The sequence below is a fragment of the Megalops cyprinoides genome, chromosome 15, assembly GCF_013368585.1.
Source record: "Megalops cyprinoides isolate fMegCyp1 chromosome 15, fMegCyp1.pri, whole genome shotgun sequence".
In the NCBI taxonomy this organism is placed as follows: Eukaryota; Metazoa; Chordata; class Actinopteri; order Elopiformes; family Megalopidae; genus Megalops; species Megalops cyprinoides.
The window spans coordinates 33,190,922-33,217,260 of NC_050597.1; the positions used below are offsets into that span (position 1 = coordinate 33,190,922).

Below are 26,339 nucleotides of genomic sequence, written 5' to 3' on the forward strand. Positions count from 1 at the left end.
GAAGTGACACTGCCTCAGAATTTTAATTCAATTTTAAAATGATTTAAAATAAAATTTTAAATAATTTTAAATGCTCTAAAATGATTGCTTTGAAGGCCAAACTGCATACATAACACTTAAAACAGTGAGCATGCGGTGCAGTGGCAACAAATTCAAACAAAAACAAAACCTAACGTTTTGTTTTACACATATATACTATTTTGGATCAGTTCATTTACACTGTGGGGGAGATACATACAAATAAGAGAATCAGAGATGCAACACTAGAGAGAGAGTAAGAGAAGCAAAACCAACAAATGAGGGAAAATTCATAATTCTTTACTATAGCAATGCTGCAACAGTTCTATTGCTTGAGGGGAAACAAAACGTATGTGCACAACAGCAGACTCTACAGTACATCTGATAAACGCTAACAAAATTTCCAGTAGCAATACCCAGGAATGTGATACACATACACACATCTTCACATACTGAAGAAATACAGCAAGCTTCAAAAGCAAACTCCATGCATATATATTGTTACACATACAAGCCTGACTGTTAATCAGTTAAAGTAAGACCAGTAGCTGATTTTACAGCTAGGATTTTTATGGTTTCTTTGCACAAGCAGTCACTTAGAATAGACCTAGAGTATACCTGGTATTTCAGCAAGTTTTGTCATGAACATAAGGTACACTTAGAGAATAAAATCTGTATGAAGCTGATGCATGCAGCGCTAAACTATAATTTATATAAATTAATCTATAATCTGACTCAGAAAACTACACAGCCTTTTATCCAAATACATCAAGACATACTTTAAAATCTAGATCAGTCTCCAAATATTCTAATCTACCTGATGACACTTTGTGAAACGATAATGATGAACACAACCAAATGTAATCAACAAGCAATAAATTACAAATTATGAAATACACACACATATCCAGTACATTTTAACCATGGGCAGATGTTTTCATACAAGGCTGTTCTGTGTATACAAAGAAAATGTAAAAAGTATATTAATGAGATAGAGAATGCATAACAAACACATAAGAAAACTGATATATGCTTTTTGGCACATGTAAAGATCTGTGTCCCTTGCTTTTTGATGAATGTCACTGATAACGCTATAGCAAAACCCTTTCAAATCTCTGTATACAAAAATAGACATGCATTTTAGTATATATATATATATATATATATATATATATATATATATATATATATATATATATATATATGAATTAGTTATTAGTTAATTAATCTCTAACCCACAAACTGTACTTAAGACTCTGAAAAGTGTTTTAATTATCTATAAAATACCAATACTCAAACCAGGAAAAAAAAAAAATCTAATTTCGTTAGTGGCATGAGTCAAATGAATATAACTGAGACATGCCCATATCACAACAATGATGGAAATGGTTTTGTATATGAACATGTTCTCTAATGTAGTGCAATCTTGAGTATACCCAATTCTGTTTATTAAAATAAAGAGCCAATTCAGCAAGATACCATGTGCAATTTGACATTAATCCATAGGGGGGATTGCCAAGTAAGTGAGCAACTGGACGATAAAGAATCATCCACAGAGATGAGGATAGTGGGAATAATGACTTGCACACATAGTAAACGGCCATCGACCAATGTTCTCAAGTCATTTATGGTCGCCTGATCCACTTTCGGGGATGTGAATAAACTCTCAAAGTTTTGGGCACAATTAGATGGTCACACTTCGTGGGTCCGATTAGGAATTTAGCGGGACTCTAACCCTCCCTGCTCTTGTGGGAAGGGACATTTTAATGACTATGCTAAGACCCAAACTCTGTCTAACCACAATCCTTAAGTGATGCTTCTTTACAAAACATTTTAATACCAATAGCCACAGAATTAACAGTGTTGTGTAAGAAAGGTAAAAGCTTTATTAAGATGGTTTTAAATGAAGATGAGACAAGGCATTTTGCCATCTTCAGATTAACAAAAATTTCAACATTGCCACTAGGGTTGGGTGATATGGGCTATAACGCGATATGCATAAATGCTCGATTTAACCCTTTGATGCATACAATCACATCAGTAAGATGATTCTAGTAGTTCCTGCAACATATGTCTGCATTAAAACATTCTTGTTTATATTCATTAGTGGTTTCTATTGGAATAATTTTAAACTTGCATGCAAAAAGGTGGAAATCACAACCAAGTTAAATTTAACAAAACAGTATTTATTCAAACCAGGCAATGTTTTTGCTGCATATTTTGCAGATAACCGTTGTTTGTTCAACATCTTCCTTGCGATACAAAAACCAAGGTTTCTGTTATCCAGTAATTACCGGTTTTTGTCTGGTAAAATTTATAAAAAACCAGTAAATTAAAAACTTGCCGGTCAAAATGTCAGGTAATAATGCTCATACAAAACGTAGCTATGACAAAGGCTATCCCTAAACAGAACATTTGTGCTTTGACAGCGAAGCATGCTTATTTATGAGTTCAGCGAGCTGTAACCCAACTGGGCTACGCTGGTTAAAATTGCCTGTGTTCTACCCATGTCAAGCGTGCCAGCAGAGACGGGCTTATCTCTGCAGAATTGAATTAAGATGGCACTGCAAAGTCGTCTGGAGGAGGAGAGAGACGCGACTTATGCGCATTGCAAGCTACAAACAGCAAAGACACATTGGACACGTTTGATTTCAAGTCGGCAGCAGAGGACTTTGCCGCAATGGAAAAAAAGGAGAAATACCTGGTAGCCTATAGGCTACATTTGATGCCATGTAGGTCTAGCCTTTTTTTAAAACAGGCTACAGATGTTACAGGTTACAGATGTTTCGTAATAGTCTACATTTTAGCAGCTAATGTTGAGGTTTTGCCTAATATCGTTACTGTTCGTTTTGCTCAATCGTTACTGTTCATTATATAGTCAAATGATTTGAGGTTGTTGTCATTCTTTCGTCAACCTAGGTGTACATTATATTTACGTTTGTAACATAGACTGTTATTGAAACGTGACCGGTAAGTTTCAGATTTGTCCGGTAAAATAAATTCTTTCTGGACACTGGACCGGCAAGAAAAAATCCTAGCGGAAACACTGACCCAAGCCACTGCCAGACGATGGATCCAGTGCTGTTTCTTTTCGGAACCAATTTGTCTGCCTCCATCTTCTATTAGGCTACCGTTTCCGAACTCAACACGTACAAACTTCGCTTTAACTATATCGCGAACATCGAGTACAAAAACATTACGTGACAATTTGTACTCGATGTTCGCGATATAGTCATTTACTACATTCCACATAGAACAAGCCGCGATACATTGAGTATATTCGATATATCGCCTGCCCCTAACTGCCACTGAGTTACTGTTTCAGTTGGGTCGGGGAAAAATCACTTTTATTTGTAGCTCAAAGGGCCTTGTGAACCTGAATCTGGACCTGTCACAACCTTAGTCTTACATACCACCAAAAATACAACACCTCCTAGATTGTCCTCATCATCTCACTGACGCTCCAGGCTCAATGTAATCTAATGTGTAACTTAGCTATGCATTACCTACAAATCTATACTTCAGCACTGAAAAAACAAAAAAAAAAACAACTTTACTGGTAAAAAGGGAACATGTATTTCAATTCTGCTACTTAGTAAAAAGACAGAGGAGGCAATGAATGAGAGAAAAAGTTTCAATATACAGGGAGACAGAGTAATACAGAAGCACGTAATAATCCTTTTAAAAAGTCTGGACATTTTTACTTGATCAGTAGGTTTAACAGACATCACAGCAGTTCCAATGCTTTCCATATGTTTTGGACTTTCTGAGCTTGAATGCAGCTGTCACATGCTTCTAATGAAAGACCTTTAGTGGATATTTCAGATGTTAGTGCCTCTTACAGTACTGCCAGCATTTCCCTTGTGTTAAGTTATTTCCCTTTGTCACCCCATTAATATCAATTCTGACTGAACTACATCAAAACTGGGTTTCTTAGATAATGCTAGTTGGTGCAATTATTAGTGTGATGCTACAATAAGGTGTGATTGCTACCTGCCATCTGATGGTACCTGCAACCGTAGCTAATTCACATAGTTTAGCAATATTTAAGTGGACGTTGAGATGGAAGTTAATGTGGAAGTTAATGTGGAGATGTGAGATGGAAGTAATGGCATCAAACGTATCCACTGAAAACCATGGCACATTACTGAAAATCTTGCCAAACAAACAAAAAACAAGCAAAATCAACCGACACCATTCTATATCCCTGTGCTAGGAAAAAAAATGTATAAAACCTTAAGACAAAACAAAATGTTTCCACGGCCACAGCAGCTGTGAACCTCACTGTCAATGGAAGCGGTACTTGCGGGCAGGCTTCAAGCTGATGTAGGTCTTCTTCATGTCCTCTGTCTCCTCCTTCTTGACTTGGTGGTATCGTTCTCCTTTGGTCGTCACCACCTGGCTGCCATGGTAGCGCACCAGCTTCTTGGGGGCCTGCCCAATATAAGCAGGAGAGTAGACAAACTGCCCAACAGGAGAAGTAGAGTGGACAGACTGTCCAGTGCACACAGGAGAGAGAACAGACTGCCTAATGCAAACAGGAGAGACACCGCAGCTTCAGTCTCATTACTACTCATTACCACTGTGTTTTTCATAGAGTGATGTAACATCACATACATCACCACTAAGATAATATAGCTCACAGGCAGCGTCACTATGTGCCGCAAGTCAAGCATGCTTGCCACAGCGTTACATACACATATACATAAAAAACGCTGGGCACATTCTCATTCTATCTTTCATTCGGAGATAAAATAATGCCGTTCAATTTCTGGAAAAAAGTTGGTGCATGAACATTCCTAGAGGAACAGATGGAATATGTCCCCTGGCAATGCAGCTTACCTCTTTTGGTGTCACAGGCCTGTGAATTTTCTTGTCTTCCTCATTGTCCACTAACATGTATCTGAAAGAAACAATTATGTAAGATCACACATTTATTGTAAATTTGACTATCAAATTAGGTTTTGCATTGAGTGACATTTTCTTTACGTTGTGCTTGTAAGCAGCAGCTTCATCACAAAGGTCTATGGGAACTTTGCACAGCCTGGAGAACTGGCCTGTCTCAGTGAAAAAATGAAATTCTGACTCACTTCTCCAGAATGCTCGCCTTCAACTTCTCGTCTGCTTGTGTAGACACGGCCTTTCCATGGTTGACCTGCGAACACCAAAAACAAGCTGTGTTAGCATTGCAGCACATGAGAGAAGTTAAACATTACAGGTAGCATTACAACATGACAGGGTTTAAGCAGGTAGCATTATAATATGGAGTAGGGTTTAACCATTACAGGTGGAATCCTCTTTTAGATTTTCAGTGGATGGACCACACAGATTGACAGTGCATTACAAGCAAATGATTTATCTCTCTGTTATTAGTGAGTCTGAGAGTCAGAGCTTGACCTCCCCCGACTGGATTATCTCTCTCAGTCCTTTACATGGAGGCGGAGTCTGTTGCCTCATGTGAAAGCGGCACTTGCAAAACTATGATTGTCCTTTTATGCAAAATAAATGTTAAAGTGTAAGAATGTTTTATTTTAAATACTAAAAGCCATTTTTCAACTTCTGAATTTGGCAATGTAAAACAGAGTGTGCAACATTTGTAGCTGCCACAAACCTTATTGGCTCTTTCATACTTATGGCTACGATTTAAAGCTGTCTTTCCTATGTGCACACACTGTCCTTGGCTTGAGAACTGTATTTATAATGTAAATGCTGCAGCCAGTCAGATGGGGCCTAGCTGTGAGGTTACTCACTTTGAGGGGCGGGATGTGGCTGAGCTGCACGTCTCCCTCAATGATAAGCCGGACGGCCTCTTCCATATCGCCCTTGGCGATGGACAGGGCGCTCTGTGCTTCTGTCATGCTGCACTTTGGGAACATCTCCAGGAGGTGCTGCACCTGGCCCTCCCCCTCACTAACACCCTCCTTTGAACAAAAGCCAGCACAGTCAACACAACCCATCACTGCCTGTAACACAGCCATCACAAGAAAGATTCAAGGCCATTTTCCACAATGCTGAAGTCCTCACATCATTTCACATCGACCATATTGGCTATCTTTGTGTGTTTGCTTTTGAACACATATACTGTACAACTACAAGCATTATGCAGCTAAATGCTCACGTCTGTGTTTCTGTAATGATATTAACTGCTCTCAATCTCTACTCAGCCTGTAAAGCAATATCATTCCACTTAATGTCAGCATTAACACCTTCACTGGTGACGTTACCTTTGCTGTGGCACCCCGCAGCTGCGTGGAAGGATTTTGGTCCCACGTAGCAGCCCCGCTGCCTGAGGTAGCGCCATGCTTCAGTAATGACTCTGTTGCAGTCTTTGGCTGACTTTTTTCTTTAACCCACATACACAATCATGAGGTTAGATATTTAAAACCAAACTAGCCTCCTGAAAGACTAATATTAATCCACCTAATTCTACTTGCAATCATCAGTGAGGCCATGTTTTCAACCTTGAAACACACACTGCTGCTCATATGGCCACTACAGCACACAACAACAGTGCAGAAGAGTAGAGATGCAGTGGTGATGACTGTGGTCAGTAAAACTGTAATGTGCATGTCTTCCTGGTATATGATGGACATTAATTTAATGGTTATGGTACTGCAGCTATGACACATTTTAAACACATATTACAAAATAATAAAAAATAATAAAAAAAATGCTACATTTGCTGTTCTTTGAATTGTTTTAATTTAAACAATTTACATATGTTCGTGGAAGAAAACTGCTTATTACCTGTGTTTCGGGCAATGGCTAGCTTTGAGGCCAGACTAAACATCATCTCACATACTTTGACACTGCAAAAAAAAAAAAAAAAGTCAACTCTGAGGCTTTGGGAATTGCAAGTGTCTCCACCTTTTCATCATCTCAGATCATGAGAAAAAAATGTTCAGGGCAGTCAGTCTAACTGCTATTTCCTCTGGCAAAGGCTCATGCATGACATAGCTCGTTTTAAACGCTTGTGAAAACATTCAAATATGAATATACACACCAAAATCGTGGTCATCATACCTGTCAATTTCAGCAAACCCGGGGATGTGGGCTTCCAGCATTTCCACAAACACCTCCACGTCGAAGTTCTCCTCCACGCTGTCCTGAGATCCCAGGTCCTCCAGCACGCCAGTGATGTAAGACAGGATCACCTCGTCCAGCGTGCTACTCACAAGGAGACAAAACATCAAACACCTCTTACGCCAAAAACTTAGGAAAACCCAGCTGGAATCAGGTTATAACTAACTTGTTCATTGTGTTTTCAAAGATTTAGCCAACACGTTTACAGTGACACTTCTAGTGACAGCTGCTACAGTACGTGGGGGGAAACGACAGATCTGAGCAGAATCTTACCTCAGGTCTGCATTGGGAATGTACGACTGGATGAACTCACAAAGCGTATCCTGGATAATCGTACGGAGGTCCATGGCGACCAACAGCTGAAGAGACAAAAATACATACGATTAGAGGACAGAGCGCTTTACATTGGTTGTCATGTGCATTACCCAGAATAGCACGCCAAATTCATTGGCTAGCAAATGGGACCCATAGCCAGTAAAAAAAATATAATAATGAAAAACTTACAATTTTGGATAAAACCTGGTCGATGCTAGTAGCTGGCTGAAACGTTAATGTTATTCGTAAAACGGGGTACTAGAAAGCTAGCTGGCTCGTTTCCACTGCGCCCGAGACAATGGTTTGCATGGTAAAACCACATTTTTATTTCTTGGTTAGCAGATCAGGCGTGCATATATTTTCTTCTTTAGGTATACGATAAACTACCAAAAGATAAATCTGAACTAATCTTGTCTAGCCTAGACTGAATATTTAACGTCAACGTGCTAAGTGGTATCTCGAATCAGCATCCCTTTTCGACTGAATATGGGACGTTGCTAAAATAGATAGTTAACAACAGCTGGCTAACGACAGCAATGATGAACAGAGAAGTTCACAAAAGCGAAAAACTATTGTTCACAAGACATCCATCATCTGCTTCCCCCACTTGGTAACGTTAGCTAACTTCTCCAGTGTGACATAACTAGCTTGCTGCTAGCCGCTTACCCCCACAATAAAGCAAATGCTAAAATTAGACACTGCCTCCTGATGATACAAAGCGACGGAAGCTGAACGTCAAAAATAGCACGCTAGCAAGCATTACACATGCATACCCCTCTTGCACGAAGGGAGCTAGCTATAGCTAGTTGGCTTGATCGCCGAATTAAATTGTAGATAAATTTGTACCCGCACACAGTGGCTCCAACGTAGCAACCTACCTAGGTACCGACCAACTAATGAAGCTGTTTAGCAAGTATATGGTAACTTGCTAATATTTGTAGCGAACTATGTTATGTTAGCTAGCGACCCAGTCTAGTTTCCACTGTCACAACAGTTTCACCGTTTATTTTCGCAATGAAAACATCTGGCTAACGTTAGCATCTCCTCGTTTGCAACACGCTAGGGTATCCACAACACGAAACATGAAATTGTTAGCTAGGGATAGCAAACTTAAGTGTACCCGATTGACTAGCTAATCTAGCTGCTGCTAACAAACTACCTTATATGTTGTTCACACGCAGGCTAAACGCGTTGAAATTAAAGAAGCAAAAAAAACTAACAAGAAATAACTACACCCATGTGCTATTCACCCACAAACATGCGATTGCAAAAAGAAGCTGTCTTTGTTACTGACTTGCTAGCTAAGTGCAAACCGCCGTCACCGTGGTTTAAAACGTATGACATCACTTCCCTAAACACAGATGTTTTTTTTAACACAGATGTTCCCGGTGACCGTGCTTGAGATTTTACTAAGAAGCGTACGTCATAACCACTATTAACCACGGTTCACTTCCGTATTTGATGTGACGACTACGACGTAAAGAATGTGAGTTTATGGAGGAGAAGTGATCAGATGTCGTGGTCATTCCTCAAAGCCACTCTTCGTAATGTTTTCTGGCGTTCTGCGACCTGTAGTGAAATACGATGCTGTTTAAGCGGTATGAGGTGATGTCGCCATCTAACGGCAAATTATTGAAAATGTTTCAGAGCGCCTTCTAATCAGACCGTATAGGCGGTACTAGAATAGACGTCTTTCTAGCTTGCTTCGTGGCTTTCATTTCTGTCTTTCTTGCTTATCTCCGTGAAGATACTTGAAAAAGTGTATAAGTAACTATCTAAAATGTTTTGCGCTACTGTTGTGTATGTAACAATATTATTATTATAAAATCTCGTGAAACATCTCCCATTTTGTTGTTGGGTGAATATTACATTCCATTAAGAATATGATTTTGGTGGTGGTGGGGATGACGTCATACAATATGGCAAAGTGTGTAATTAAAGCAGATTAAATTTTAGATTTAAATAAGCAACCGACATGATATGTGCGTATATCGAACAGCCCTCATCAAAAGATAGATGTGCATTACTATCAAATAAACATATCCAAGATTCAGATCTTACATCCATGAATTTAGTTTTCTCTCCCCCCCCCTCCCCCTTTCTGCAGCGCTACGTAGCTGAACAGGTGGTGAAAAATGCATGTCCCCTGTTTACACGAGAGTGGAGCATCCACAATTCTGTGGAATTCTGATTGCACCATGAGCAAAAGGAGATCAACAGGAAATCTGCACTGCTTTGTGAAAAGTAGACAATATCTCAGCTGAAATTTGGCTTATAATATTCTATTTTTGTATTCTCAAAATGAAATAGTGGCGGTTATGTAATAACAAAAAAGCAACCTTAAAATGATGGATAAAGTACACTGATTAGATTGATTGTCCCCCTAAACCGGGGTTCGGCAACTCGCGGCTCCCGAGCCGCATGCGGTTCTTTAGCCCCTCTCTATTGGCTCCGTAGCTTTGTCAAAAAATATGGAAGTGAATAACTTTTTTTTTTTTTTTTTTTTTTACATTTTGCTACCTAAAGTCATCCTTACAGTATCCAATGTTCAAAATTTATTTAAGTGATATTCGTTTCGAGAACGATAAAATAACGCATGAACACACGAACACACACTACGGTAAACAAAGAACAACAACCGTATTTTTTTTTTTGTTGTTGTTTGTTTTTTGTTTCCTGAAGTCTCGCACAATAAACCAATACTTCCGTGTCGTCACACAGGGGGCTGGTGGCAGAAAGTGGCTTTGGCTCCTGTCGGGCGGTGGTGTGGGCAGCCCGGGGAGTTGCGTGTGGGCGGGGCGCAGCATTAATTCAATAAAAGAATAAGGAGCGAGTGACGCCGGGCACCTGTGAGTGGGGCGTGTGGGGGAGCTTTGCTCCCTTTTAAAAGGCAGTGAGTTGGGGTGGAAAGGGAGACAGCCGCCTGGAGAAAGAAGCAGGAGTGCGTGGGGGAAGCGCTCTGTCTTGGCGTCGGCTAAGTTGCTTTTTTTTTCTTCCTTTTTCTTTTGGTATTAGTTTCGGGGTTTTTCTTCGTTCGGTTTTTGTCTTAGCGCGGTGAAGTTGGCTGGACGTTTGATATTCGGTGGATATTCGATTTTAATTAGTCTCCGATTTGAAATCGATAACGAACTTCGACTTAACAACGTGATCAGGGTAACAAACATTATTATAGTGTATCAAAACAAAATATCAACATTTGCTGTCGCTATAGATTTGTATCCGAAACCAGCTTCATGGAAGTTCACCCTATGTTCTGTTGCTAACGTCTGTGTAAGGGACCCGTCTGCGAATTACAACATTATGGTTAACCGCTATTAAGCAGTAGGAATACAATACGTAGACCTAGGCGTAATGTAAATTAAACTTCAATAAACTTTTTTTTAATCATAATTATTATTGTAGTATTTCCCAATCAGAAATTGATATAGCCTCTAGCCTACAGCTGAGAATTTAATGAAATGACAACTATGGAAGGAGAAGCCATTTCTGACAAATGGACCTATTCATCAAAAATCAAAGAAATGCCTTTTCATCATTGATTGCTGTAGTAGTTCCCAATCACAATGTACTATTTACATTTACATTTATTCATTTAGCAGACGCTTTTATCCAAAGCGACTTACATAGGTTACAGTTCTTTACAATGTTATCCATTTATACAGCTGGATATTTACTGAGGCAATTGTGGGTTAAGTACCTTGCCCAAGGGTACAGCAACAGTGTCCCAGCGGGGATTGAACCTGCAACCTTTCGGTTACGAGTTCTGCTCCTTAACACTATGTAGTCCTAGTATTGTGAGATTTTCCAGAAATGTAAATTTATATGGAAGCAGCTCAAATATTCACCAAAAATCAACAAAATGAACTTTTTTTTCCATTCTGACTGCTGTAGTAACCAATCACTGCTCTGCTGGGTTCTCATTTGAATATTATACTGCACGCCCACTACTTTAGCCTGCACATTCAGCACTCTTCACTCATGTGTCACATTAAAATCAGTTGAGCGAGAAGTTGTCAAGCAGACCTTTGTCCTCCAGTAGGCACCTCCAATTCTCTACCCTACGGTGGCTGCAGTGAGTTAAGAATAACTCTGCAACCTAACATTAAAAACATCGCACCTTAATGATGAACAGAGCAACAAACACTTAAGTAACAAAACTATTACCTTTATAATGTATCAAAAAAGGAATTAAAATCTTACCTGTAAGAAGCACCAGCAAATGATGGGAACTACTACAGCAATCAGAATGACAAAATGTCATTTTGTTGAGTTTCGCTTAATAGTTTTCAGTTAGTCCTGAATCCAGTTGACATGGGCTATGTGGAAAGCTTGACCTATACTAAGTAGCAGATTGTTGGAAAGGCCGTTCCTCTGCGCATGCGTCGTGCAGAACTTCCCGTCAGCTTGAGATCGGATGCTGTTGCTAAGTACCTCAGAGAAGTCCTGTGTGTTACGTGCGCGTCATAATGTGAGTTACACTTTGTTAATCACGCTATTTGTTGTTAGTTCGGCCCTTTCAAAGATATATCTCAGTATTGTTATGGTTCATAGGTGTTCTCTCGAACACTGAAGTGAAACATGTTCGTCCAGTATTTGCTTATAGCAAATGGAGTTTACTGCCGGCGCACTGATTAAGAATTTATAACTGCGGCAGTCAAGTTCGTTTATATCACCTGTTAATCCCCTATCTGTTAGCATACAAATGTAAAGGTACTTATGCTACATTTGAGGTAGTTATTGTGTGTGTATGATGTTCGTGAGTTGTAACTAGCCTGATAGCCGTATTTGCGGTAAATTCCCTGGAGCCTCGTACTCACTTTGTTGTTAACCTGTATAGCCACTAGAGGGCAATGTTGGATAAAATTTGTTCATTTAAGTGCCGTAATGGCTATGCAAGTTGTTTTAACACAGCAAGGTTAATGTAATTATTAGTGTAAATAAGTTGAATCATTGGATGTAGCTTCACAATATGCTATAAAGGTAAATGTGGGTTTTTATTTACTTTTATTTCAGACCACACTGATGCATACAATCAAAGGCAATCTACTCGGCTGTGCCTTGTTGAGCTGTTAAACAACCAAATTAAATCACTGGATTGCATTTGATGGACTACTGTGTGTTCTGACCAACACCCCAAGAAGATACCCATCACAAACTTGCCACATCATATACAGTCCAACCAGTCACCACCATTCTACACAGGTAGTGATTGGGAACTACTACAGCAGTCAGAATGGAAAAAGGTCGTTTTGTTGATTTTTGGTGAATATTTTTCAGAATTAATCCAGTTCTGTTTCCATATAAAATTGACATTTCAGGAAAATTTGACCTGTAGTAAATGGCACACTACAGCAGTCAGATTGAGAATAGAGCATTTTGTTGAAGTTTGGTGAATTTTAGGTCTACGTCTTGTAGCCTTGTCCTGGCTACTGCTGAAGACCAATCAAACATAAAGGTGTAATTTGAGGACGGTCCCTTACAGACCATAGCGACAGAGCATTAGGTGAACCGTGAAGCTGTTTTCGGATAGAAGTCTACCGTTGTCGTTCTTTTTTGATAGCCTAGCCTACATTGTCATAAAGTGTCCTTTCTAGACCCTGGTAACGTTACCAAGCTGAAGTACATTGTCCAGTCCGAATCGGAGACAAATTTAAATCAAATATCCACCGAATTTCAAACGTCCAGCCAACTTCACCGCGCTTTTTGTCTTTGTGTTTGTGTGCGTGCGGGACTCAAGCAGGGCGGAGCGTCGCCGGAGCAGAGAGCCGGGATAGAGGAAGATTGTCGTCTGCAGACCCGCCGCGGCGAAGCTGCTGCCCGGCTGGTCGATTGGTGCAAACAGCAGGAGCGTCCGCCCTGCTTCACGTAAGGAAAGTGTGCTATTTCGTCCTGCACGAGACGCGTGTGTGTGACCAAGGGTGGCTCCGCTGGCTTGTCAGTTCCCTCTTCGCGTTCGTAGGAGTTGCAGAGCGCGGCGGGGGATAGGATCTGAGAGGCAGCGCAATTCCACCCAGCAGCACGACTACGTGGAGCCTGGCGTCCGGACAGCAAATGACTCTTTATGGGACACGAGGGTGTATTTGGGGGATATTTTTTTAGATTTGTTCATTTTTTTTTCCCTTGTTTTTTTTTTTTTTTTGGCGTTGCTGCTGGAGGGAAGGTGATAAGCAGCAACGCCTGCTTTATATAAGTGTGCGTGTGTGTATGTGGGAGCGCTCCCGGTGGCAGCCTGCGACACTGCCTGGTCAGCCCCGTGCGGGACTGGCTCACCCTGGCCGGAGGGAGGCGCCAACTGCAGCTAGTGAGGGGAAATTGCAGTGCTTGCTTCTGCCCGAGTGTGAAGGTGCGAGGGGATCACTGTGTGCTGTGGAACTGGAGTGTGTACACTTACCTGTGGGGGGCGTTATCCTTTGGGGGGAGGGGCCACGGTTCTCACGGGGCTCACAAGTGGAGGAGTAGGCGAAGGGGGTGACTCCAGGTGTGCTGTCAGTGATGAACTTTTTTTTATCGTAAGTTTTAACTCCAACTTGAAAAAATAGTTTGTATTGCTGCCTACCTGGTCTCGCGTTGTGGTGGGCTGACTGTGCTCGGAACAGTTCAGTGTCCGGGTCGGCTAAACCGTGACACTCCCGTAGACTTGCATGCAAAATTCACGACTTTCTCAATGTTATTTAATAACTTGACCATGTTTATATAATGTCGGTATAATTTTTTTGCATTGTAGCAGTCACATACTACCAAATATATTCTCACCAACATGATCACATGAGTAACTTTAGAGATCGCGGGTTTTCCCCCATAAAGATAGCTGACCGAATGCATGTGTCAGCCAGCAGTTAAGTCACCGACCGTCTAGTTTCGAGGTAAATTAACTTATTGATTATCTAAATGCCTTAGATAAAACATAAAACTTCACATTGGGATTTCGTTTTTATTAATATTACACCTGACAGCACAACTCTTCGCTATTACTATTAGGCTGCTGGGGATCCGTTGATATGTGGCTAAACTGCTACCTAGCTGCTAACTCTAGGTAACATTACTAACCTGCAGATTCCCCATACAATCATATGGTCTTCCCCGAATCGGACACGTTACCTTTACTTTTTTTTCCAATTGTAGGCGCACAGAATCGTTATTGTAGACAGATGTTTAATATACATCTGATAGATCATGTAAAAATGATAAAAAGTAAGATTACACGATAACACAATAAAACACTCGAGAATAGTCAATTTTCTGTTGGTACTGGTTAGGCCACTGCCTGGTGGGTTTCTGCCACCAGCTAATGCTCACGCGCTGCAATGTTTGTAAATATAGGAAATGCAAAGTTGAAGTATCAAATAATCATAGCCTACCGCAGCCACCTTGTGGTAAAACATATGAATGAATGCTCATTTAGACCTATTAGCAATGTTGATAGGCTACTTTAGACTGATTCGCTGAGGTAGGCTACTTGCATTTAAAGGGCTCAAATAGGCTATTTTTTGCGGCTCCAGACAGATTTTTTTTTTTCTTTCTGGCCAAAAATGGCTCTTTAGATGGTAAAGGTTGCCGAACCCTGCTCTAAACCATTCAGGAGTATAGGAGTATATTTGTGGAGTACATTTGTGTAACTTGTGCACTGGTCCAAGGTTACAATTTGTCAGTTAAGGTCTAATGAGAGAAGTGTCTAATGGTAAAATTTCAAAAAAGCTACCAGTTCATTATGGAACAAGGAGTGACTTTTAAATTAAGTCAGCCAGATGGCTGTGAATCAGAAGATAAGGAAAGGCAGTGTTCAGCAGCTCGGGTTCTTCTCTTCATCTGTGTCAATGTGGGAGCTGCACCTGCCTGCTCCTGCCACTATCTCTCCAGCTAATGAAGCTCATTGATGGGATGCTCAATACCATAAAGACCTGGCTTTATAGCAGCTCTGATTCTGTGGGTCAGGAGAGAGGAGAGTGTTCATTTGAGTGATGCTGTGAGTGTGAGTTTCCCTCTCTTACAGGGGAAATGCTACAATGATCTGAGCAGGCCTGATCCCTCACCTATACCTTTTAGTCAAGTTTACACATCCTGATGTGTCACACTGCTTAAGCATCAGTTTAAGCTCCTTCTGTCTCACCAAGTCTCGAGTCATTCTAGTCCTGACTAGTTTTCTTATGCTGAACTTTTTATGGACGAAGTTCTTCTGCTTTGGACTTTTTTTCTTTGAGCTTTTCTCGGTTCTGAGCGCTTTGAAAGACTGCTTTTGTTCACTTCAAAAACATGCCTGTTGAGTTCCTGGATCTTCTCCTGTCAGCTGTTGTACTGAGTGCATCTCTGGTACTATAGCTCAAATTTCCATAACAGAAAATTACACAATATGGGAAAAAATACTTTCAGGCCCTGTTGATAGTATAATCAACATGAAAAGCTCTAACCCCCATATAAACTGAATGAGTAATTGCTTTTATAGAGATCTGTTTATTTTTTCCCCCTGGAGCTGCTTGTCTTTTACAGCACCAAGGCACTGTATGTACTGTGTTCCTCCAGTTCCTCTCTTTGCTGTTCTTTAACAACTGGGAGTGTGGGTGTAATAAACTAATTAACATTGTACTCCTCGATTGTCTTTCAGCTCCATTTGAACAGTTATCTTGCCAGCTGCACTGTTTTGTCCCACAGCCACTGGAGCTGTGTATTACTGATCTAATATACCTGGAATGACACATCAGCCTGGTGTCTTCAGCTTGTTTAAACTGTTATATTATAGAGGTACAGAGCTCCTAAAGGGATATACACAGTAAAACCATATATCCTGAAGGGATACTGTGTGAGAATGAGATCTTGATCATAAGTCACTCCCCATGATAAGGATCTTGTTCCCTTTAGTTATTACACTGTTCTCGAGTTTTCTCTTTATGTCCCCTGAGAGACTACATAGTGATATCATAGTCACATGGAGGAACTGTAATGAAGTTTGAGAAAGAAACTTAAAGAGCATCTATATATTTCTCTAAGCCCCAAAAATAATGTATCTTCATGCAACTTAACCATGTTAGTAGTTTCTCAGGCTACATTCAGACTAGAGATAAAATTTGAATTTTGAATTTTTCCCTCATGTGACCCAGTTTGGGTGTTTTTAGAACAGTGTGACCAGCAGAGGTGGCGTACGCATAAAATTTGTAATTTGGCGACACCAAGTGGAACTCACGGTGATGCAAGTAAACGGGTCCTGTGTCAATCATTGATGAGTTATCGCGCCAGGATGAAGTGGCTGAGTTAAAAATGCCGAGGGGCAAATCTTTTTATATAGTTAAACAGTAGGTTATCATCCTGCTATGCCTGTTTCTGCATTTTTTCATCCTGCGGGTGACAGTATAGTGGCGTTTTTACTAGATAGGCCTACCTTACAATTCCCTACCTTGCCTTTTCCATGTGTTTGTGCGTCATGGCCATAATATGAAATAAGAATATTTGGGGCAGATCACCACCTAAAATTGGGCTGGCACTGGTGGTAGGTTTAATGAAAGTTGTTGATTTGCATTCACTATGCAATAGCCTCTGAAAGGCTAAACAACAACACATAACTACTGTTTCAAAATCAAATACATTTATTTCACAGCAGTGGTGAAGCCAGTATTAAACCTGAGTGTCCTCGCACAATTTAGGGAAGCGGAGCACTCAGAAGGTAGGTCTACAAGACGCAAAATAAAATTGAATGATTCTAACCACCGAGAGATGACTGCTAAAATCAACAAAACAATAGCCAACAGCGTCAGGGTCATTAAGTAAAAAAAGATGATTGGAGCGTTTCGTCTGTCTTTCTGCTCATGCCATGCAGCTCTCTTGCTCTCTCTCGTTGACCGAAACTTCTCTTCCCTGTCGTTTCCAATGAGTATTCCAACATTTCCAATATTTTTGTTTTTGCTATTTTTCTGTAGGGTACGTAAAACTTAAACTGGGGGGCAGAAAATACAACTGAGGGGGCACTTGTACTTGTGCATAGGAATGTGCGTACATATACTCACATCTCTGACCATGTGTACGCACAACACCCAGTGGTAGAATATCAAAACTGCAAGTAGAAACATCTGTCTAGTATTGTAGTTGATTGATAATTACTAAATTAATTTGTATAATTAGTCAGACATGTAACCAAATTGATGCAAAAAGGTATAAAAGCACACATGGGACAGGGATTTGAAAATGTAACATGGCTCATCTTGCATTATTAGAAGATTTAGCCCACCGTGCGTTCCGCAGGGAGCGCGTTTTCAGAGAGCGTGCTGACTTGTTTGCGGAAAGTACAGAGTGGCTTCTGAGCAGGTACCGCTTTGCAAGAAATATTGCTCGATTTATGCCGTGATTTGGGACCTATGTTGGAGCGCAAAGCAAAACACACGAAAGCCATTCCTGTTTATATACAAGTTCTATCCACCCTGGGATTTTTGGCTACCAGCACGTTCCAGCGTGAGGTTGGAGACAGATGAGGTTGGAGGCATTTCTCAGCCATCAATGAGCAAAATATTGCCTGCAGTGTTGGATGCAATAATTTCCCTGGTCCCAAACTACATTGAGTTCCCTACACAAATCTGCAGCAAGCCGAAGTCAAACGGATTTTATGCCATCGCCGAATTTCCTAATGTCATAGGTGCAGTAGACTGTACCCATATAGCGATAAAAGCACCATCTCAGAACAAATTTATCTATGTTAACAGGAAGAACATCATTCCATCAATGTTCAGCTCATATGTGATGCTTGTTTGACCCTGTTAAACGCTGTTGCCCAGTGGCCTGGAGGAACGCACGATTCATTCATTGTGCAGAACAGCTCTGTGGGCCTTCGTCTACAGCAGGGGTGTCCAAACTTCTGGAGGGCCACTTGTCCTGCATGTTTTAAATCTCTCCCTGCTCCAACACAGCTGATTCAAATGATCAGTTTGTTATTCAGCAGCTTCAGGAGTTCATAACGAGTTGATCATTTGAATCAGCTGTTTTGGAGCAGGGAGAGATCTAAAACATGCAGGACAAGTGGCCCTCTAGGAGAGGTTTGGACACCCCTGGTCTACAGGGAGGAGCTGTTGAAGATGGATGGCTTATTGGTGGGGGGTCTGACACTTATAGCCTTGGTTGTATCCTCTTGATTTTTTAGGACTGCGTCTGTCAAGACTCCCGACGCACAGAGGACAATGCGGATGGCCGTGGCTCCTCCTGCGTCATCACCACAGGAACGGACAAACTTTCTGAATAATATGGAAAACATTTGTTGGTAATATTGTTTGTAACATTGTAATTTTTTTAATGTAAACTTCTACTTCATGATTTATCATTTCAAGTTGTGATACATGTCGAAATAAATGTGTGGAAACAGTGGCTTTGTTTTTTTTTTTTACCATCACTTTTGTTGCGAAGCCCATGTAGAATATAGTTAAGTTTCAATCGTTCTACCAATAAGCAGTCCTTACAGCCTATGCACCTATCACGTGAATGTGCCTAATCCCTAATGAAGGAGCGCCAGAGAGACTGCGTCAACTTTAGTAGTAAACATCGCGTATAGCGGGGATGCTAGTTTCTCCTCGTACCGTCTTATTTCTTTTCCTTGCTACTGTTTGTGCGAGTGCATCCTAAATATAAGTACTGCAACGTTTATGTTTTAGGACCAGTTATGGACAACGTTTCCCTGTTATGTGAAGGAATGTAGTATTAATATGTCCGTATAGTTCGTGCTTAGCGTTAGCTGCCTAGTATATGTAAATCCTTCATTCCGTAAAATTTATCACCCAGTTTAATAAAACTTAATGGGCTGTCGCACTGCACGGCTCACAGAACACCTGTTAAGAATTTTGAGTATTCATTCGTAGTTTATCATGCATGTTCGATGTAGCCAATTGCTAGTGAATTGTGTTTTACTGTCCCCACTACCGCTGGCTATAATATGTAGCTCCATTTGATTTAGAATAACCCAAATATCGCTTGTACATGCCAAGTTAATTATGTGGTTACTCGTTAAATAAGTAGTATTATTTCATATTGTTCAGTTATTTGTTAAATATGCAAATGGAGCTACTTTACTTATATACTTTTATACTTCAATGTATAATATGAATCATTTATGTATGTAACTGCAATAAGAGATTTATGTTTGTATTCGTATTTGTATTTGCAGAACCACACACACCCCACCTGATTAAAATCAGTTCTGGATATTGTTGTCTGTGTTCTTGCTGGACACACCCGCAGCGATTCCGCCCTGCCTGAACTAGCTCCATTGCTCATTCCTAAGAATCCAATACAACTTTGGATGTTCGATGATCCAGCTTGCTCTGTGGGTACCACGGTGTCACTATGGTGATCTATGATGCCAGAAAGGGCTGCTTTGTCAATGATACTGGCAATTCTCGTGTCCAAAGCCGAAAGCTCGGCCGTGCCTTTTCCTCCACCGGTGGTCGAAATTTCTCGCTTGTATGCGGCCACGCGTTTTTTTTTTTGCCAATGTTTTTGAGGTCGAACCATTTCTTCTTTATTTCTGAAGGTGTCCTCCTCTCAGACCCGACACCATTAACTGCATCTGTGACCCTCTCCCATGCTGCATTTTTTTTCTTGTTAGTTATACCTGCGCTCAGTGAACTAAACAACAATTTTGGTTGCCTTACACTTCTCCGACAAGTACTTCAGTTTCTGTTTCTGAAAAGTTTCTCTTTTTGGTTCGCTTTGGCATTATTCCGGTGAGGGAATAAACAAAATCCACGTGTTTTTAAAGGGATTGTTCATACCATATATGGTTAATTGGGGGCGTTTCAGAATGCAAATTAAACACGTTCAATTTTGATTTGAGTGTCAAAAAACAGGTTGCATGGCTAGATATCTAATTTATTTCCATATATTGATGTGGCCTAAATTTTACCTGAAAAGATGTGACTTCAGGGGCCACATGTATCTTTGTGTACAACTTGCCATAGGACCATGCGTACGCACAATCTCACGATTTGCGTACGGAGGTTTCTCGTCAGAGTTATCAAAACACCACGTACGCCTGATTGTCTTCATAAATCTGAGCGTAAATCAGATCAGCATAAGATCATGTGCATATGAACGCGCTTAATGTCCACTCCCACAATTGGTCTTATATGGACCGAGACACTCCTTTAAAAAGTCGAATTAGCATATTAAAGTTCCCAGGGCCCTCATTTATCAACAGTGCGTAGAAAGGATTCTAAATTCTATCGTAGTAAGAATTTAGAAGTAAGTACAAAAAAAATCGGTATTTATCAAACGTGCGCAGGCTGGTCGTACGCACACCAGTAAGTAACCAGCATTGATAAATCCCACACCTTCTAAATCACCATGCACGTGCACTATCAGGTTAATGTGGCCCAATTGATTTTTACATCACTCTGTTTGTGACGGATCACTGAAGAATAATGGTGATTATTTAGTGATCATTTATTGTAGCTGGTAAGCAGTATAACGGTTACTCTGGTATAATTAGTATGCACAGTGTATAATATGACTGTGTCTATGTAGTTTTAAGGTGATCACATAGTCAGGGCATGTGATCCACATTCCAATGTGATGCTGCTATTGAACAAATCACACACATGTGTACTCTGTGTGTATGTGCTGCAGGCCCTCCAACGGAGAGGCCCCTGATGATTACTGACAGGGCCTGTTTGATATATTTGTTCTGTACCTCCTATCCCAGGCCAGGGCCTACTCTTTGTATGTTCTAAGGCCTGGGATCCCAGGCTCTGTCCCACTCTTTCGTGTGACCTTTGGTCCTCTACCTTATCAATAGGCTTTTAGGTGATCCTACTTGGGTAATAAACATGCATACCATTGAGTAGTACCACTTAGTGTGCCCCACAACCCACTCTCCTAAGCCCCTTTCACACATGCACTGGTCGCCGGAACGTATCCGGCCCTTAGCCGGAGGAGCTGTATGTGAGAATGTAAATGTCCAAATCAGTCAGACCGGACATGTGACGGACTTCGTTCTGCCAGCTCCCTAGTACAAAGTCTGCCTCATGTCGGAGTGAGCCCATGTGTGAATAGAGCAGGCAACGTTCCGGAGAATTCACCATGAGCGACTGGGCATATTGATGACGTTTCTATTATGTGACTGGTGCGAAACCGGAAGAATACATATACCGCGTGCCTGTACATAGCTTTCCACTGTTTCGTTGACATTGCGGATATGTCCAAATATATGCTATTTTGAGTCCAATAATCATGAAAGAGATAGTTAGCTATAGCTATACTGCCAAAACTTGTCTCTTGCAATGATTAATAACGTTGGTTAGTAGTTTATTATCTGGTTAGTAGCTAGCTAAGCTGTAGCTAAGTAATAGTGATAGGTATAGTGAGCTAGGTGAACTGGTGACCTAACATTACATAGCGAACAACAAAAACTTACCTTATTGTTATAATAAATGTATAATTAATAATAAATTATGTGTACCGGTAGCACCATTTGCATGGCTATGTGTGATGTGTTTTTTATAGGCTACCCAAAAGTACAATAGCTATGTTCGCCTTCTACTCCTCCGTGCCACATTATGTACCCATACCACCGAAAGGTAAGACATTAAAAAGAAAAAAACAGAAAATACTTCAACTCGCGAATACTTTTGGTGATCTCGTCAATACTTTTCACTCGTGAGAATGCAAGTGGTGTCTAACTGGAAAATACCACGAGGAAATCTGGACGTTTCTAAACTCGCAATGATTTCAAGCAACAATGTAACATACTACAAATGTAATTATTAATGGTCGCATACTGGGTACTACACTGAAAAACAGCATGCAGTATACAGTATATACTTGTGTAGTACGCAGTACACAGTATGCAGTAGGCGGTTTCGAATACAGCCACTGCGATTTCTGCAGTGTAGTTTTTGCATCATGTCCTGCCTCCTGCACGCGCGGAGTTCATATGTGAAAACGGCTCTAGTCTGCCCCGCCCCGTCAAGGCCTGTGACAGGGAGGACAGAGAGGAGCTGGGTCAGTGTGTTCTCATTATCAATCTAAGGGTGCCTTGTTACGACCATGGTCGTTACTGTTTGTGTTTGTGTGTGTTCGTTTTCCCCGATATACAGTGCTGGCCAAAAGTATTGGCACCCCTGCAATTCTGTCAGATAATGCTCAATTTCTCCCAGAAAATGATTGCAATTACAAATGTTTTGGTAGTAATATCTTCATTTATTTTGCTTGCAATAAAAAAACACAAAAGAGAAAGAAAAAAAAGTCAAATCAAGTATCAATTTACACAAAACTCCAAAAATGGGCCGGACAAAAGTATTGGCACCCTTTGAAAAATCATGTGATGCTTCTCTAATTTGTGTAATTAACAGCACCTGTTACTTACCTGTGACACATAACAGGTGGTGGCAATCACTAAATCACACTTGCAGCCAGTTAAAATGGATTAAAGTTGACTCAACCTCTGTCCTGTGTCCTTGTGTGTACCACATTGAGTATGGAGAAAAGAAAGAAGACCAAAGAACTGTCTGAGGACTTGAGAAGCAAAATTGTGAGGAAGCATGGGCAATCTCAAGGCTACAAGTCCATCTCCAAAGACCTGAATGTTCCTGTGTCTACCGTGCGCAGTGTCATCAATAGGTTTAAAGCCCATGGCACTGTGGCTAACCTCCCTAGATGTGGACGGAAAAGAAAAATTGACGAGAGATTTCAACGAAAGATTGTGCGGATGGTGGATAAAGAACCTCGACTAACATCCAGACAAGTTCAAGCTGTCCTGCAGTCCGAGGGTACAACAGTGTCAACCCGTACTATCCGTCGGTGTCTGAATGAAAAGGGACTCTATGGTAGGATACCCAGGAAGACTCCACTTCTGACCCAGAGACATAAAAAAGCCAGGCTGGAGTTTGCTAAAACTTACCTGAGGAAAGCCAAAAACATTTTGGAAGAATGTTCTCTGGTCAGATGAGACAAAAGTAGAGCTTTTTGGGAAAAGGCATCAACATAGAGTTTACAGGAAAAAAAACGAGGCCTTCAAAGAAAAGAACACGGTCCCCACAGTCAAACATGGCGGAGGTTCCCTGATGTTTTGGGGTTGCTTTGCTGCCTCTGGCACTGGACTGCTTGACCGTGTGCATGGCATTATGAAGTCTGAAGACTACCAACAAATTTTGCAGCGTAATGTAGGGCCCAGTGTGAGAAAGCTGGGTCTCCCTCAGAGGTCATGGGTCTTCCAGCAGGACAATGACCCAAAGCACACTTCAAAAAGCACTAGAAAATGGTTTGAGGGAAAGCACTGGAGACTTCTAAAGTGGCCAGCAATGAGTCCAGACCTGAATCCCATAGAACACTTGTGGAGAGATCTGAAAATGGCAGTTTGGAGAAGGCACCCTTCAAATCTCAGGGAGCTGGAGCAGTTTGCCAAAGAAGAATGGTCTAAAATTCCAGCAGAGCATTGTAAGAAACTCATTGATGGATACCGGAAGCGGTTGTTCGCAGTTATTTTGTCCAAAGGTTGTGCTACCAAGTATTAGGCTGAGGGTGCCAATACTTTTGTCCGGTCCATTTTTGGAGTTTTGTGTAAAATGATAATTGATTTAATTTTTTTTTCATTGTCTTTTGTGTTTTTTCATTGCAAGCAAAATAAATGAAGATATTACTACCAAAACATTTGTAATTGCAATCATTTTCTGGGAGAAATTGAGCATTATCTGACAGAATTGCAGGGGTGCCAATACTTTTGGCCAGCACTGTATGTGTTTTGCTCCGGCTGCGTGCGTGCGTCGTTTTACGTTTTCCCCAGGTCCGTCTCATCCCTTCCGGGAGGTGTGTCCTTCGCTGGGTGTCTCCTCCCCTCGCCCGTGATTGGAGCCTTCCCTCATTTCCTGGCCGGCCCGCTACCTTCAAAGAGGCTCAGTCCGTGCAAGGGAAGAGACCACTTGTTTCTGCATTGTGTTATTATTGATTGTACATCGTTGTGCGTATGTTTAGGTTCTCGTCCTTATGTTTCTGTGAGTATTGTTTTTGGTCTTCGTAACACTGTGGTTGGGTGTGGGAAGTAGGGAGTCGATGCCATTTTCTTTTCCATCTCTTTTTCACGTTGGTTTCGTTAGGAAGGGAGATAGGGAAGTTTTACTGTATCTTTTGTTTTGAGATTTATTTTGTTAGGTCAGTTAGTTTCCCTCTCTCGTTAGTTAGATTGTGTTTTGTTTGTTATTTTGGCTTGTCGACTCCTGAGTTTGTGTTCCCGGGTTACCCACTTGATTTATGTTATATGTTTTATTTGTCTTTAAATGTTAAGTGTAATAAATTCTGTTACACTTTCCCCAGTGTTCACGACTGTGGTCTCCCCTCTTTTCCCCTGTTACGGTCTGACCCTAGACCGGGCTGTAACAGATTTGGGGGCTCGTCCGCTTTTTTTTTCTTTTCCCACGCTTGTTCTTGCGGTGGGGGGGTGTAGGTGCTCGTATTTGTTGGACTGTGGCTTACAATTGGCTTGTGGTGATGGCCTCAAGATTTAACTTTGAGCAGTTTGTTCTTTGCCCTTCCCTGGAACAATTCGAGCTGTGCCGAAAAGAGGATTTGCTCCTAGTAGCGGACTTCTTTGATGTTTCGGTGCCTCGTACTGCGAGGAAGCAGGAGATTAAGGCCGCGTTGCAGATCCTCCCTGAGGGAGATGAGGTCTTGGGTGTTGCTTCTCAGGCCCGGACGCTACAGGCTGCGGCAACAGCTGAAGCCGAAGCGCCCGCCCGCATAGATCCCGATGATCCGCACTCGCCTCGGGGTGATCAAATGCTTGCGCTGCGCATGAAGGAACTCGAATTGGAGTTGTGTAGGCAGGAGTACCAGAACCGGCTTCTGCAACTTCGGGCATTTGAGCTTGAAACTGACCGGGAAATCAAGCTTAAAGAGCTAGAGTTAGCGATCGAGGACAGACCTCGTCCCGCTCCTACTCCTTTCCCGCGACGGTCAAAGACCGGCACATCTCCATCGGCGGCTGGCTCTGCAGTGTCTGCACCTTCTCCGATACCTGCCTCTCCCGCTGCACCTGTGCCCATCCGCGCCTCTTCTCCTGTGCCTGTGTCCGGTGGTGCTTCTATTGACTCCCCTGATTTTGATGTGACTAAACACATTCGACTGGTACCCCTGTTCCGGGAAAGTGAGGTGGATACCTACTTCTCGGTGTTTGAATGAATCGCCGCAACTTTACGTTGGCCAAAGGATGTATGGTCTTTACTCCTTCAGAGTAAGCTCACTGGGAAAGCGCAGGAAGTGTGCTCCGCTTTGTCTCTGGAGCAAAGCTTAGAGTACAATGTTGTCAAAACTACTGTATTACGAGCTTACGAACTAGTCCCAGAAGCGTACCGGCAAAGATTTAGGAACACTTCTAAGGCTGCTAATCAAACATTTGTTGAATTTGCTCGTGTGAAAACTACCTTGTTTGATAAGTGGTGCTCTGCCAGCAAAGTGTCGAATTTCGAGCAGTTGAAAGAATTATTGTTGTTGGAAGAGTTTAAAAGTTGCCTTCCCGAAAAGATCGTCCTCTACCTAAATGAGCAAAAGGTCTCTTCGCTATCTGAAGCAGCTGTAATGGCGGATGAGTTTGTGCTCACGCATAAGGGTACGTTCTCGTCTCTGAAGCGAGAGGCTACGGAACGTAACATCAGTTCAAAATCATCACTTAGTGTACCCAAGTCTTCCAAGTCCCCTGATCCCTCTGGGGAAACCCGTGAATGTTTTTATTGCCATGAAGTTGGACATCTCATTGCTGTTTGCCCAGCTTTGAAACGTAAAACTCAGCTAGAGAAAGCACAAGGCCCTGCGAAGAGTGTAGGTCTTATTCACACTCCGTCTCTCCCTGTCGACAGCAGGTTAGTTATGTCATCTGTTGACCCCTCATTTGAACCGTTTCTTTTAGATGGGGTTGTTTCGCTTTCCGATACAGACACTGTACGTTGCCCTGTGCGCATCCTTAGAGATAC

The 26,339-nt window shown here is 41.5% G+C and overlaps 1 protein-coding gene and 1 long non-coding RNA gene across 4 annotated transcripts; one reads left to right on the forward strand and one right to left on the reverse strand.

Annotated features, from left to right (window-relative positions):
- Positions 1-3,636: 3,636 nt before the first annotated feature.
- On the reverse strand, positions 3,637-8,751 carry cuedc2 (CUE domain containing 2). Of its 2 annotated transcripts, none has more exons than XM_036547040.1 (9): positions 8,711-8,751; positions 7,375-7,460; positions 7,042-7,185; positions 6,766-6,827; positions 6,243-6,361; positions 5,769-5,939; positions 5,109-5,173; positions 4,861-4,921; positions 3,637-4,452 (listed from the first exon to the last, which is right to left on the reverse strand). In XM_036547040.1, exons 2-9 carry the CDS (start codon positions 7,446-7,448, stop codon positions 4,306-4,308), a joined length of 843 nt encoding a protein of 280 aa, XP_036402933.1. In that variant the 5' UTR covers positions 7,449-7,460; positions 8,711-8,751; the 3' UTR covers positions 3,637-4,305. The 2 variants fall into 2 exon arrangements, with proteins under 2 accessions (XP_036402933.1, XP_036402932.1); XM_036547039.1 differs by lacking the exon at positions 8,711-8,751 and adding an exon at positions 7,606-8,033.
- Positions 8,752-11,808: 3,057 nt separating this feature from the next.
- LOC118789644 lies at positions 11,809-18,609 on the forward strand. Of its 2 annotated transcripts, XR_005005467.1 has the most exons (4): positions 11,809-11,884; positions 12,430-12,618; positions 13,154-13,281; positions 18,533-18,609. It is a non-coding gene; the product is annotated as an uncharacterized LOC118789644 (long non-coding RNA). The 2 variants fall into 2 exon arrangements; XR_005005466.1 differs by lacking the exon at positions 18,533-18,609 and having other exon boundaries at positions 13,154-16,666.
- The last annotated feature ends 7,730 nt before the right edge of the window (positions 18,610-26,339 follow it).

Bases quoted from the DNA above. Each gene is read 5' to 3' on its own strand.
- cuedc2 (XM_036547040.1), bottom strand. From the start codon at position 7,448: ATGGACCTCCGTACGATTATCCAGGATACGCTTTGTGAGTTCATCCAG. The intron at 6,828-7,041 runs GTATGATGACCA...TTTTTTTTGCAG, and splicing joins GGGTTTGCTGAAATTGACAG to TGTCAAAGTATGTGAGATGA. The intron at 4,453-4,860 runs GTAAGCTGCATT...TATATTGGGCAG, and splicing joins GGCCTGTGACACCAAAAGAG to GCCCCCAAGAAGCTGGTGCG.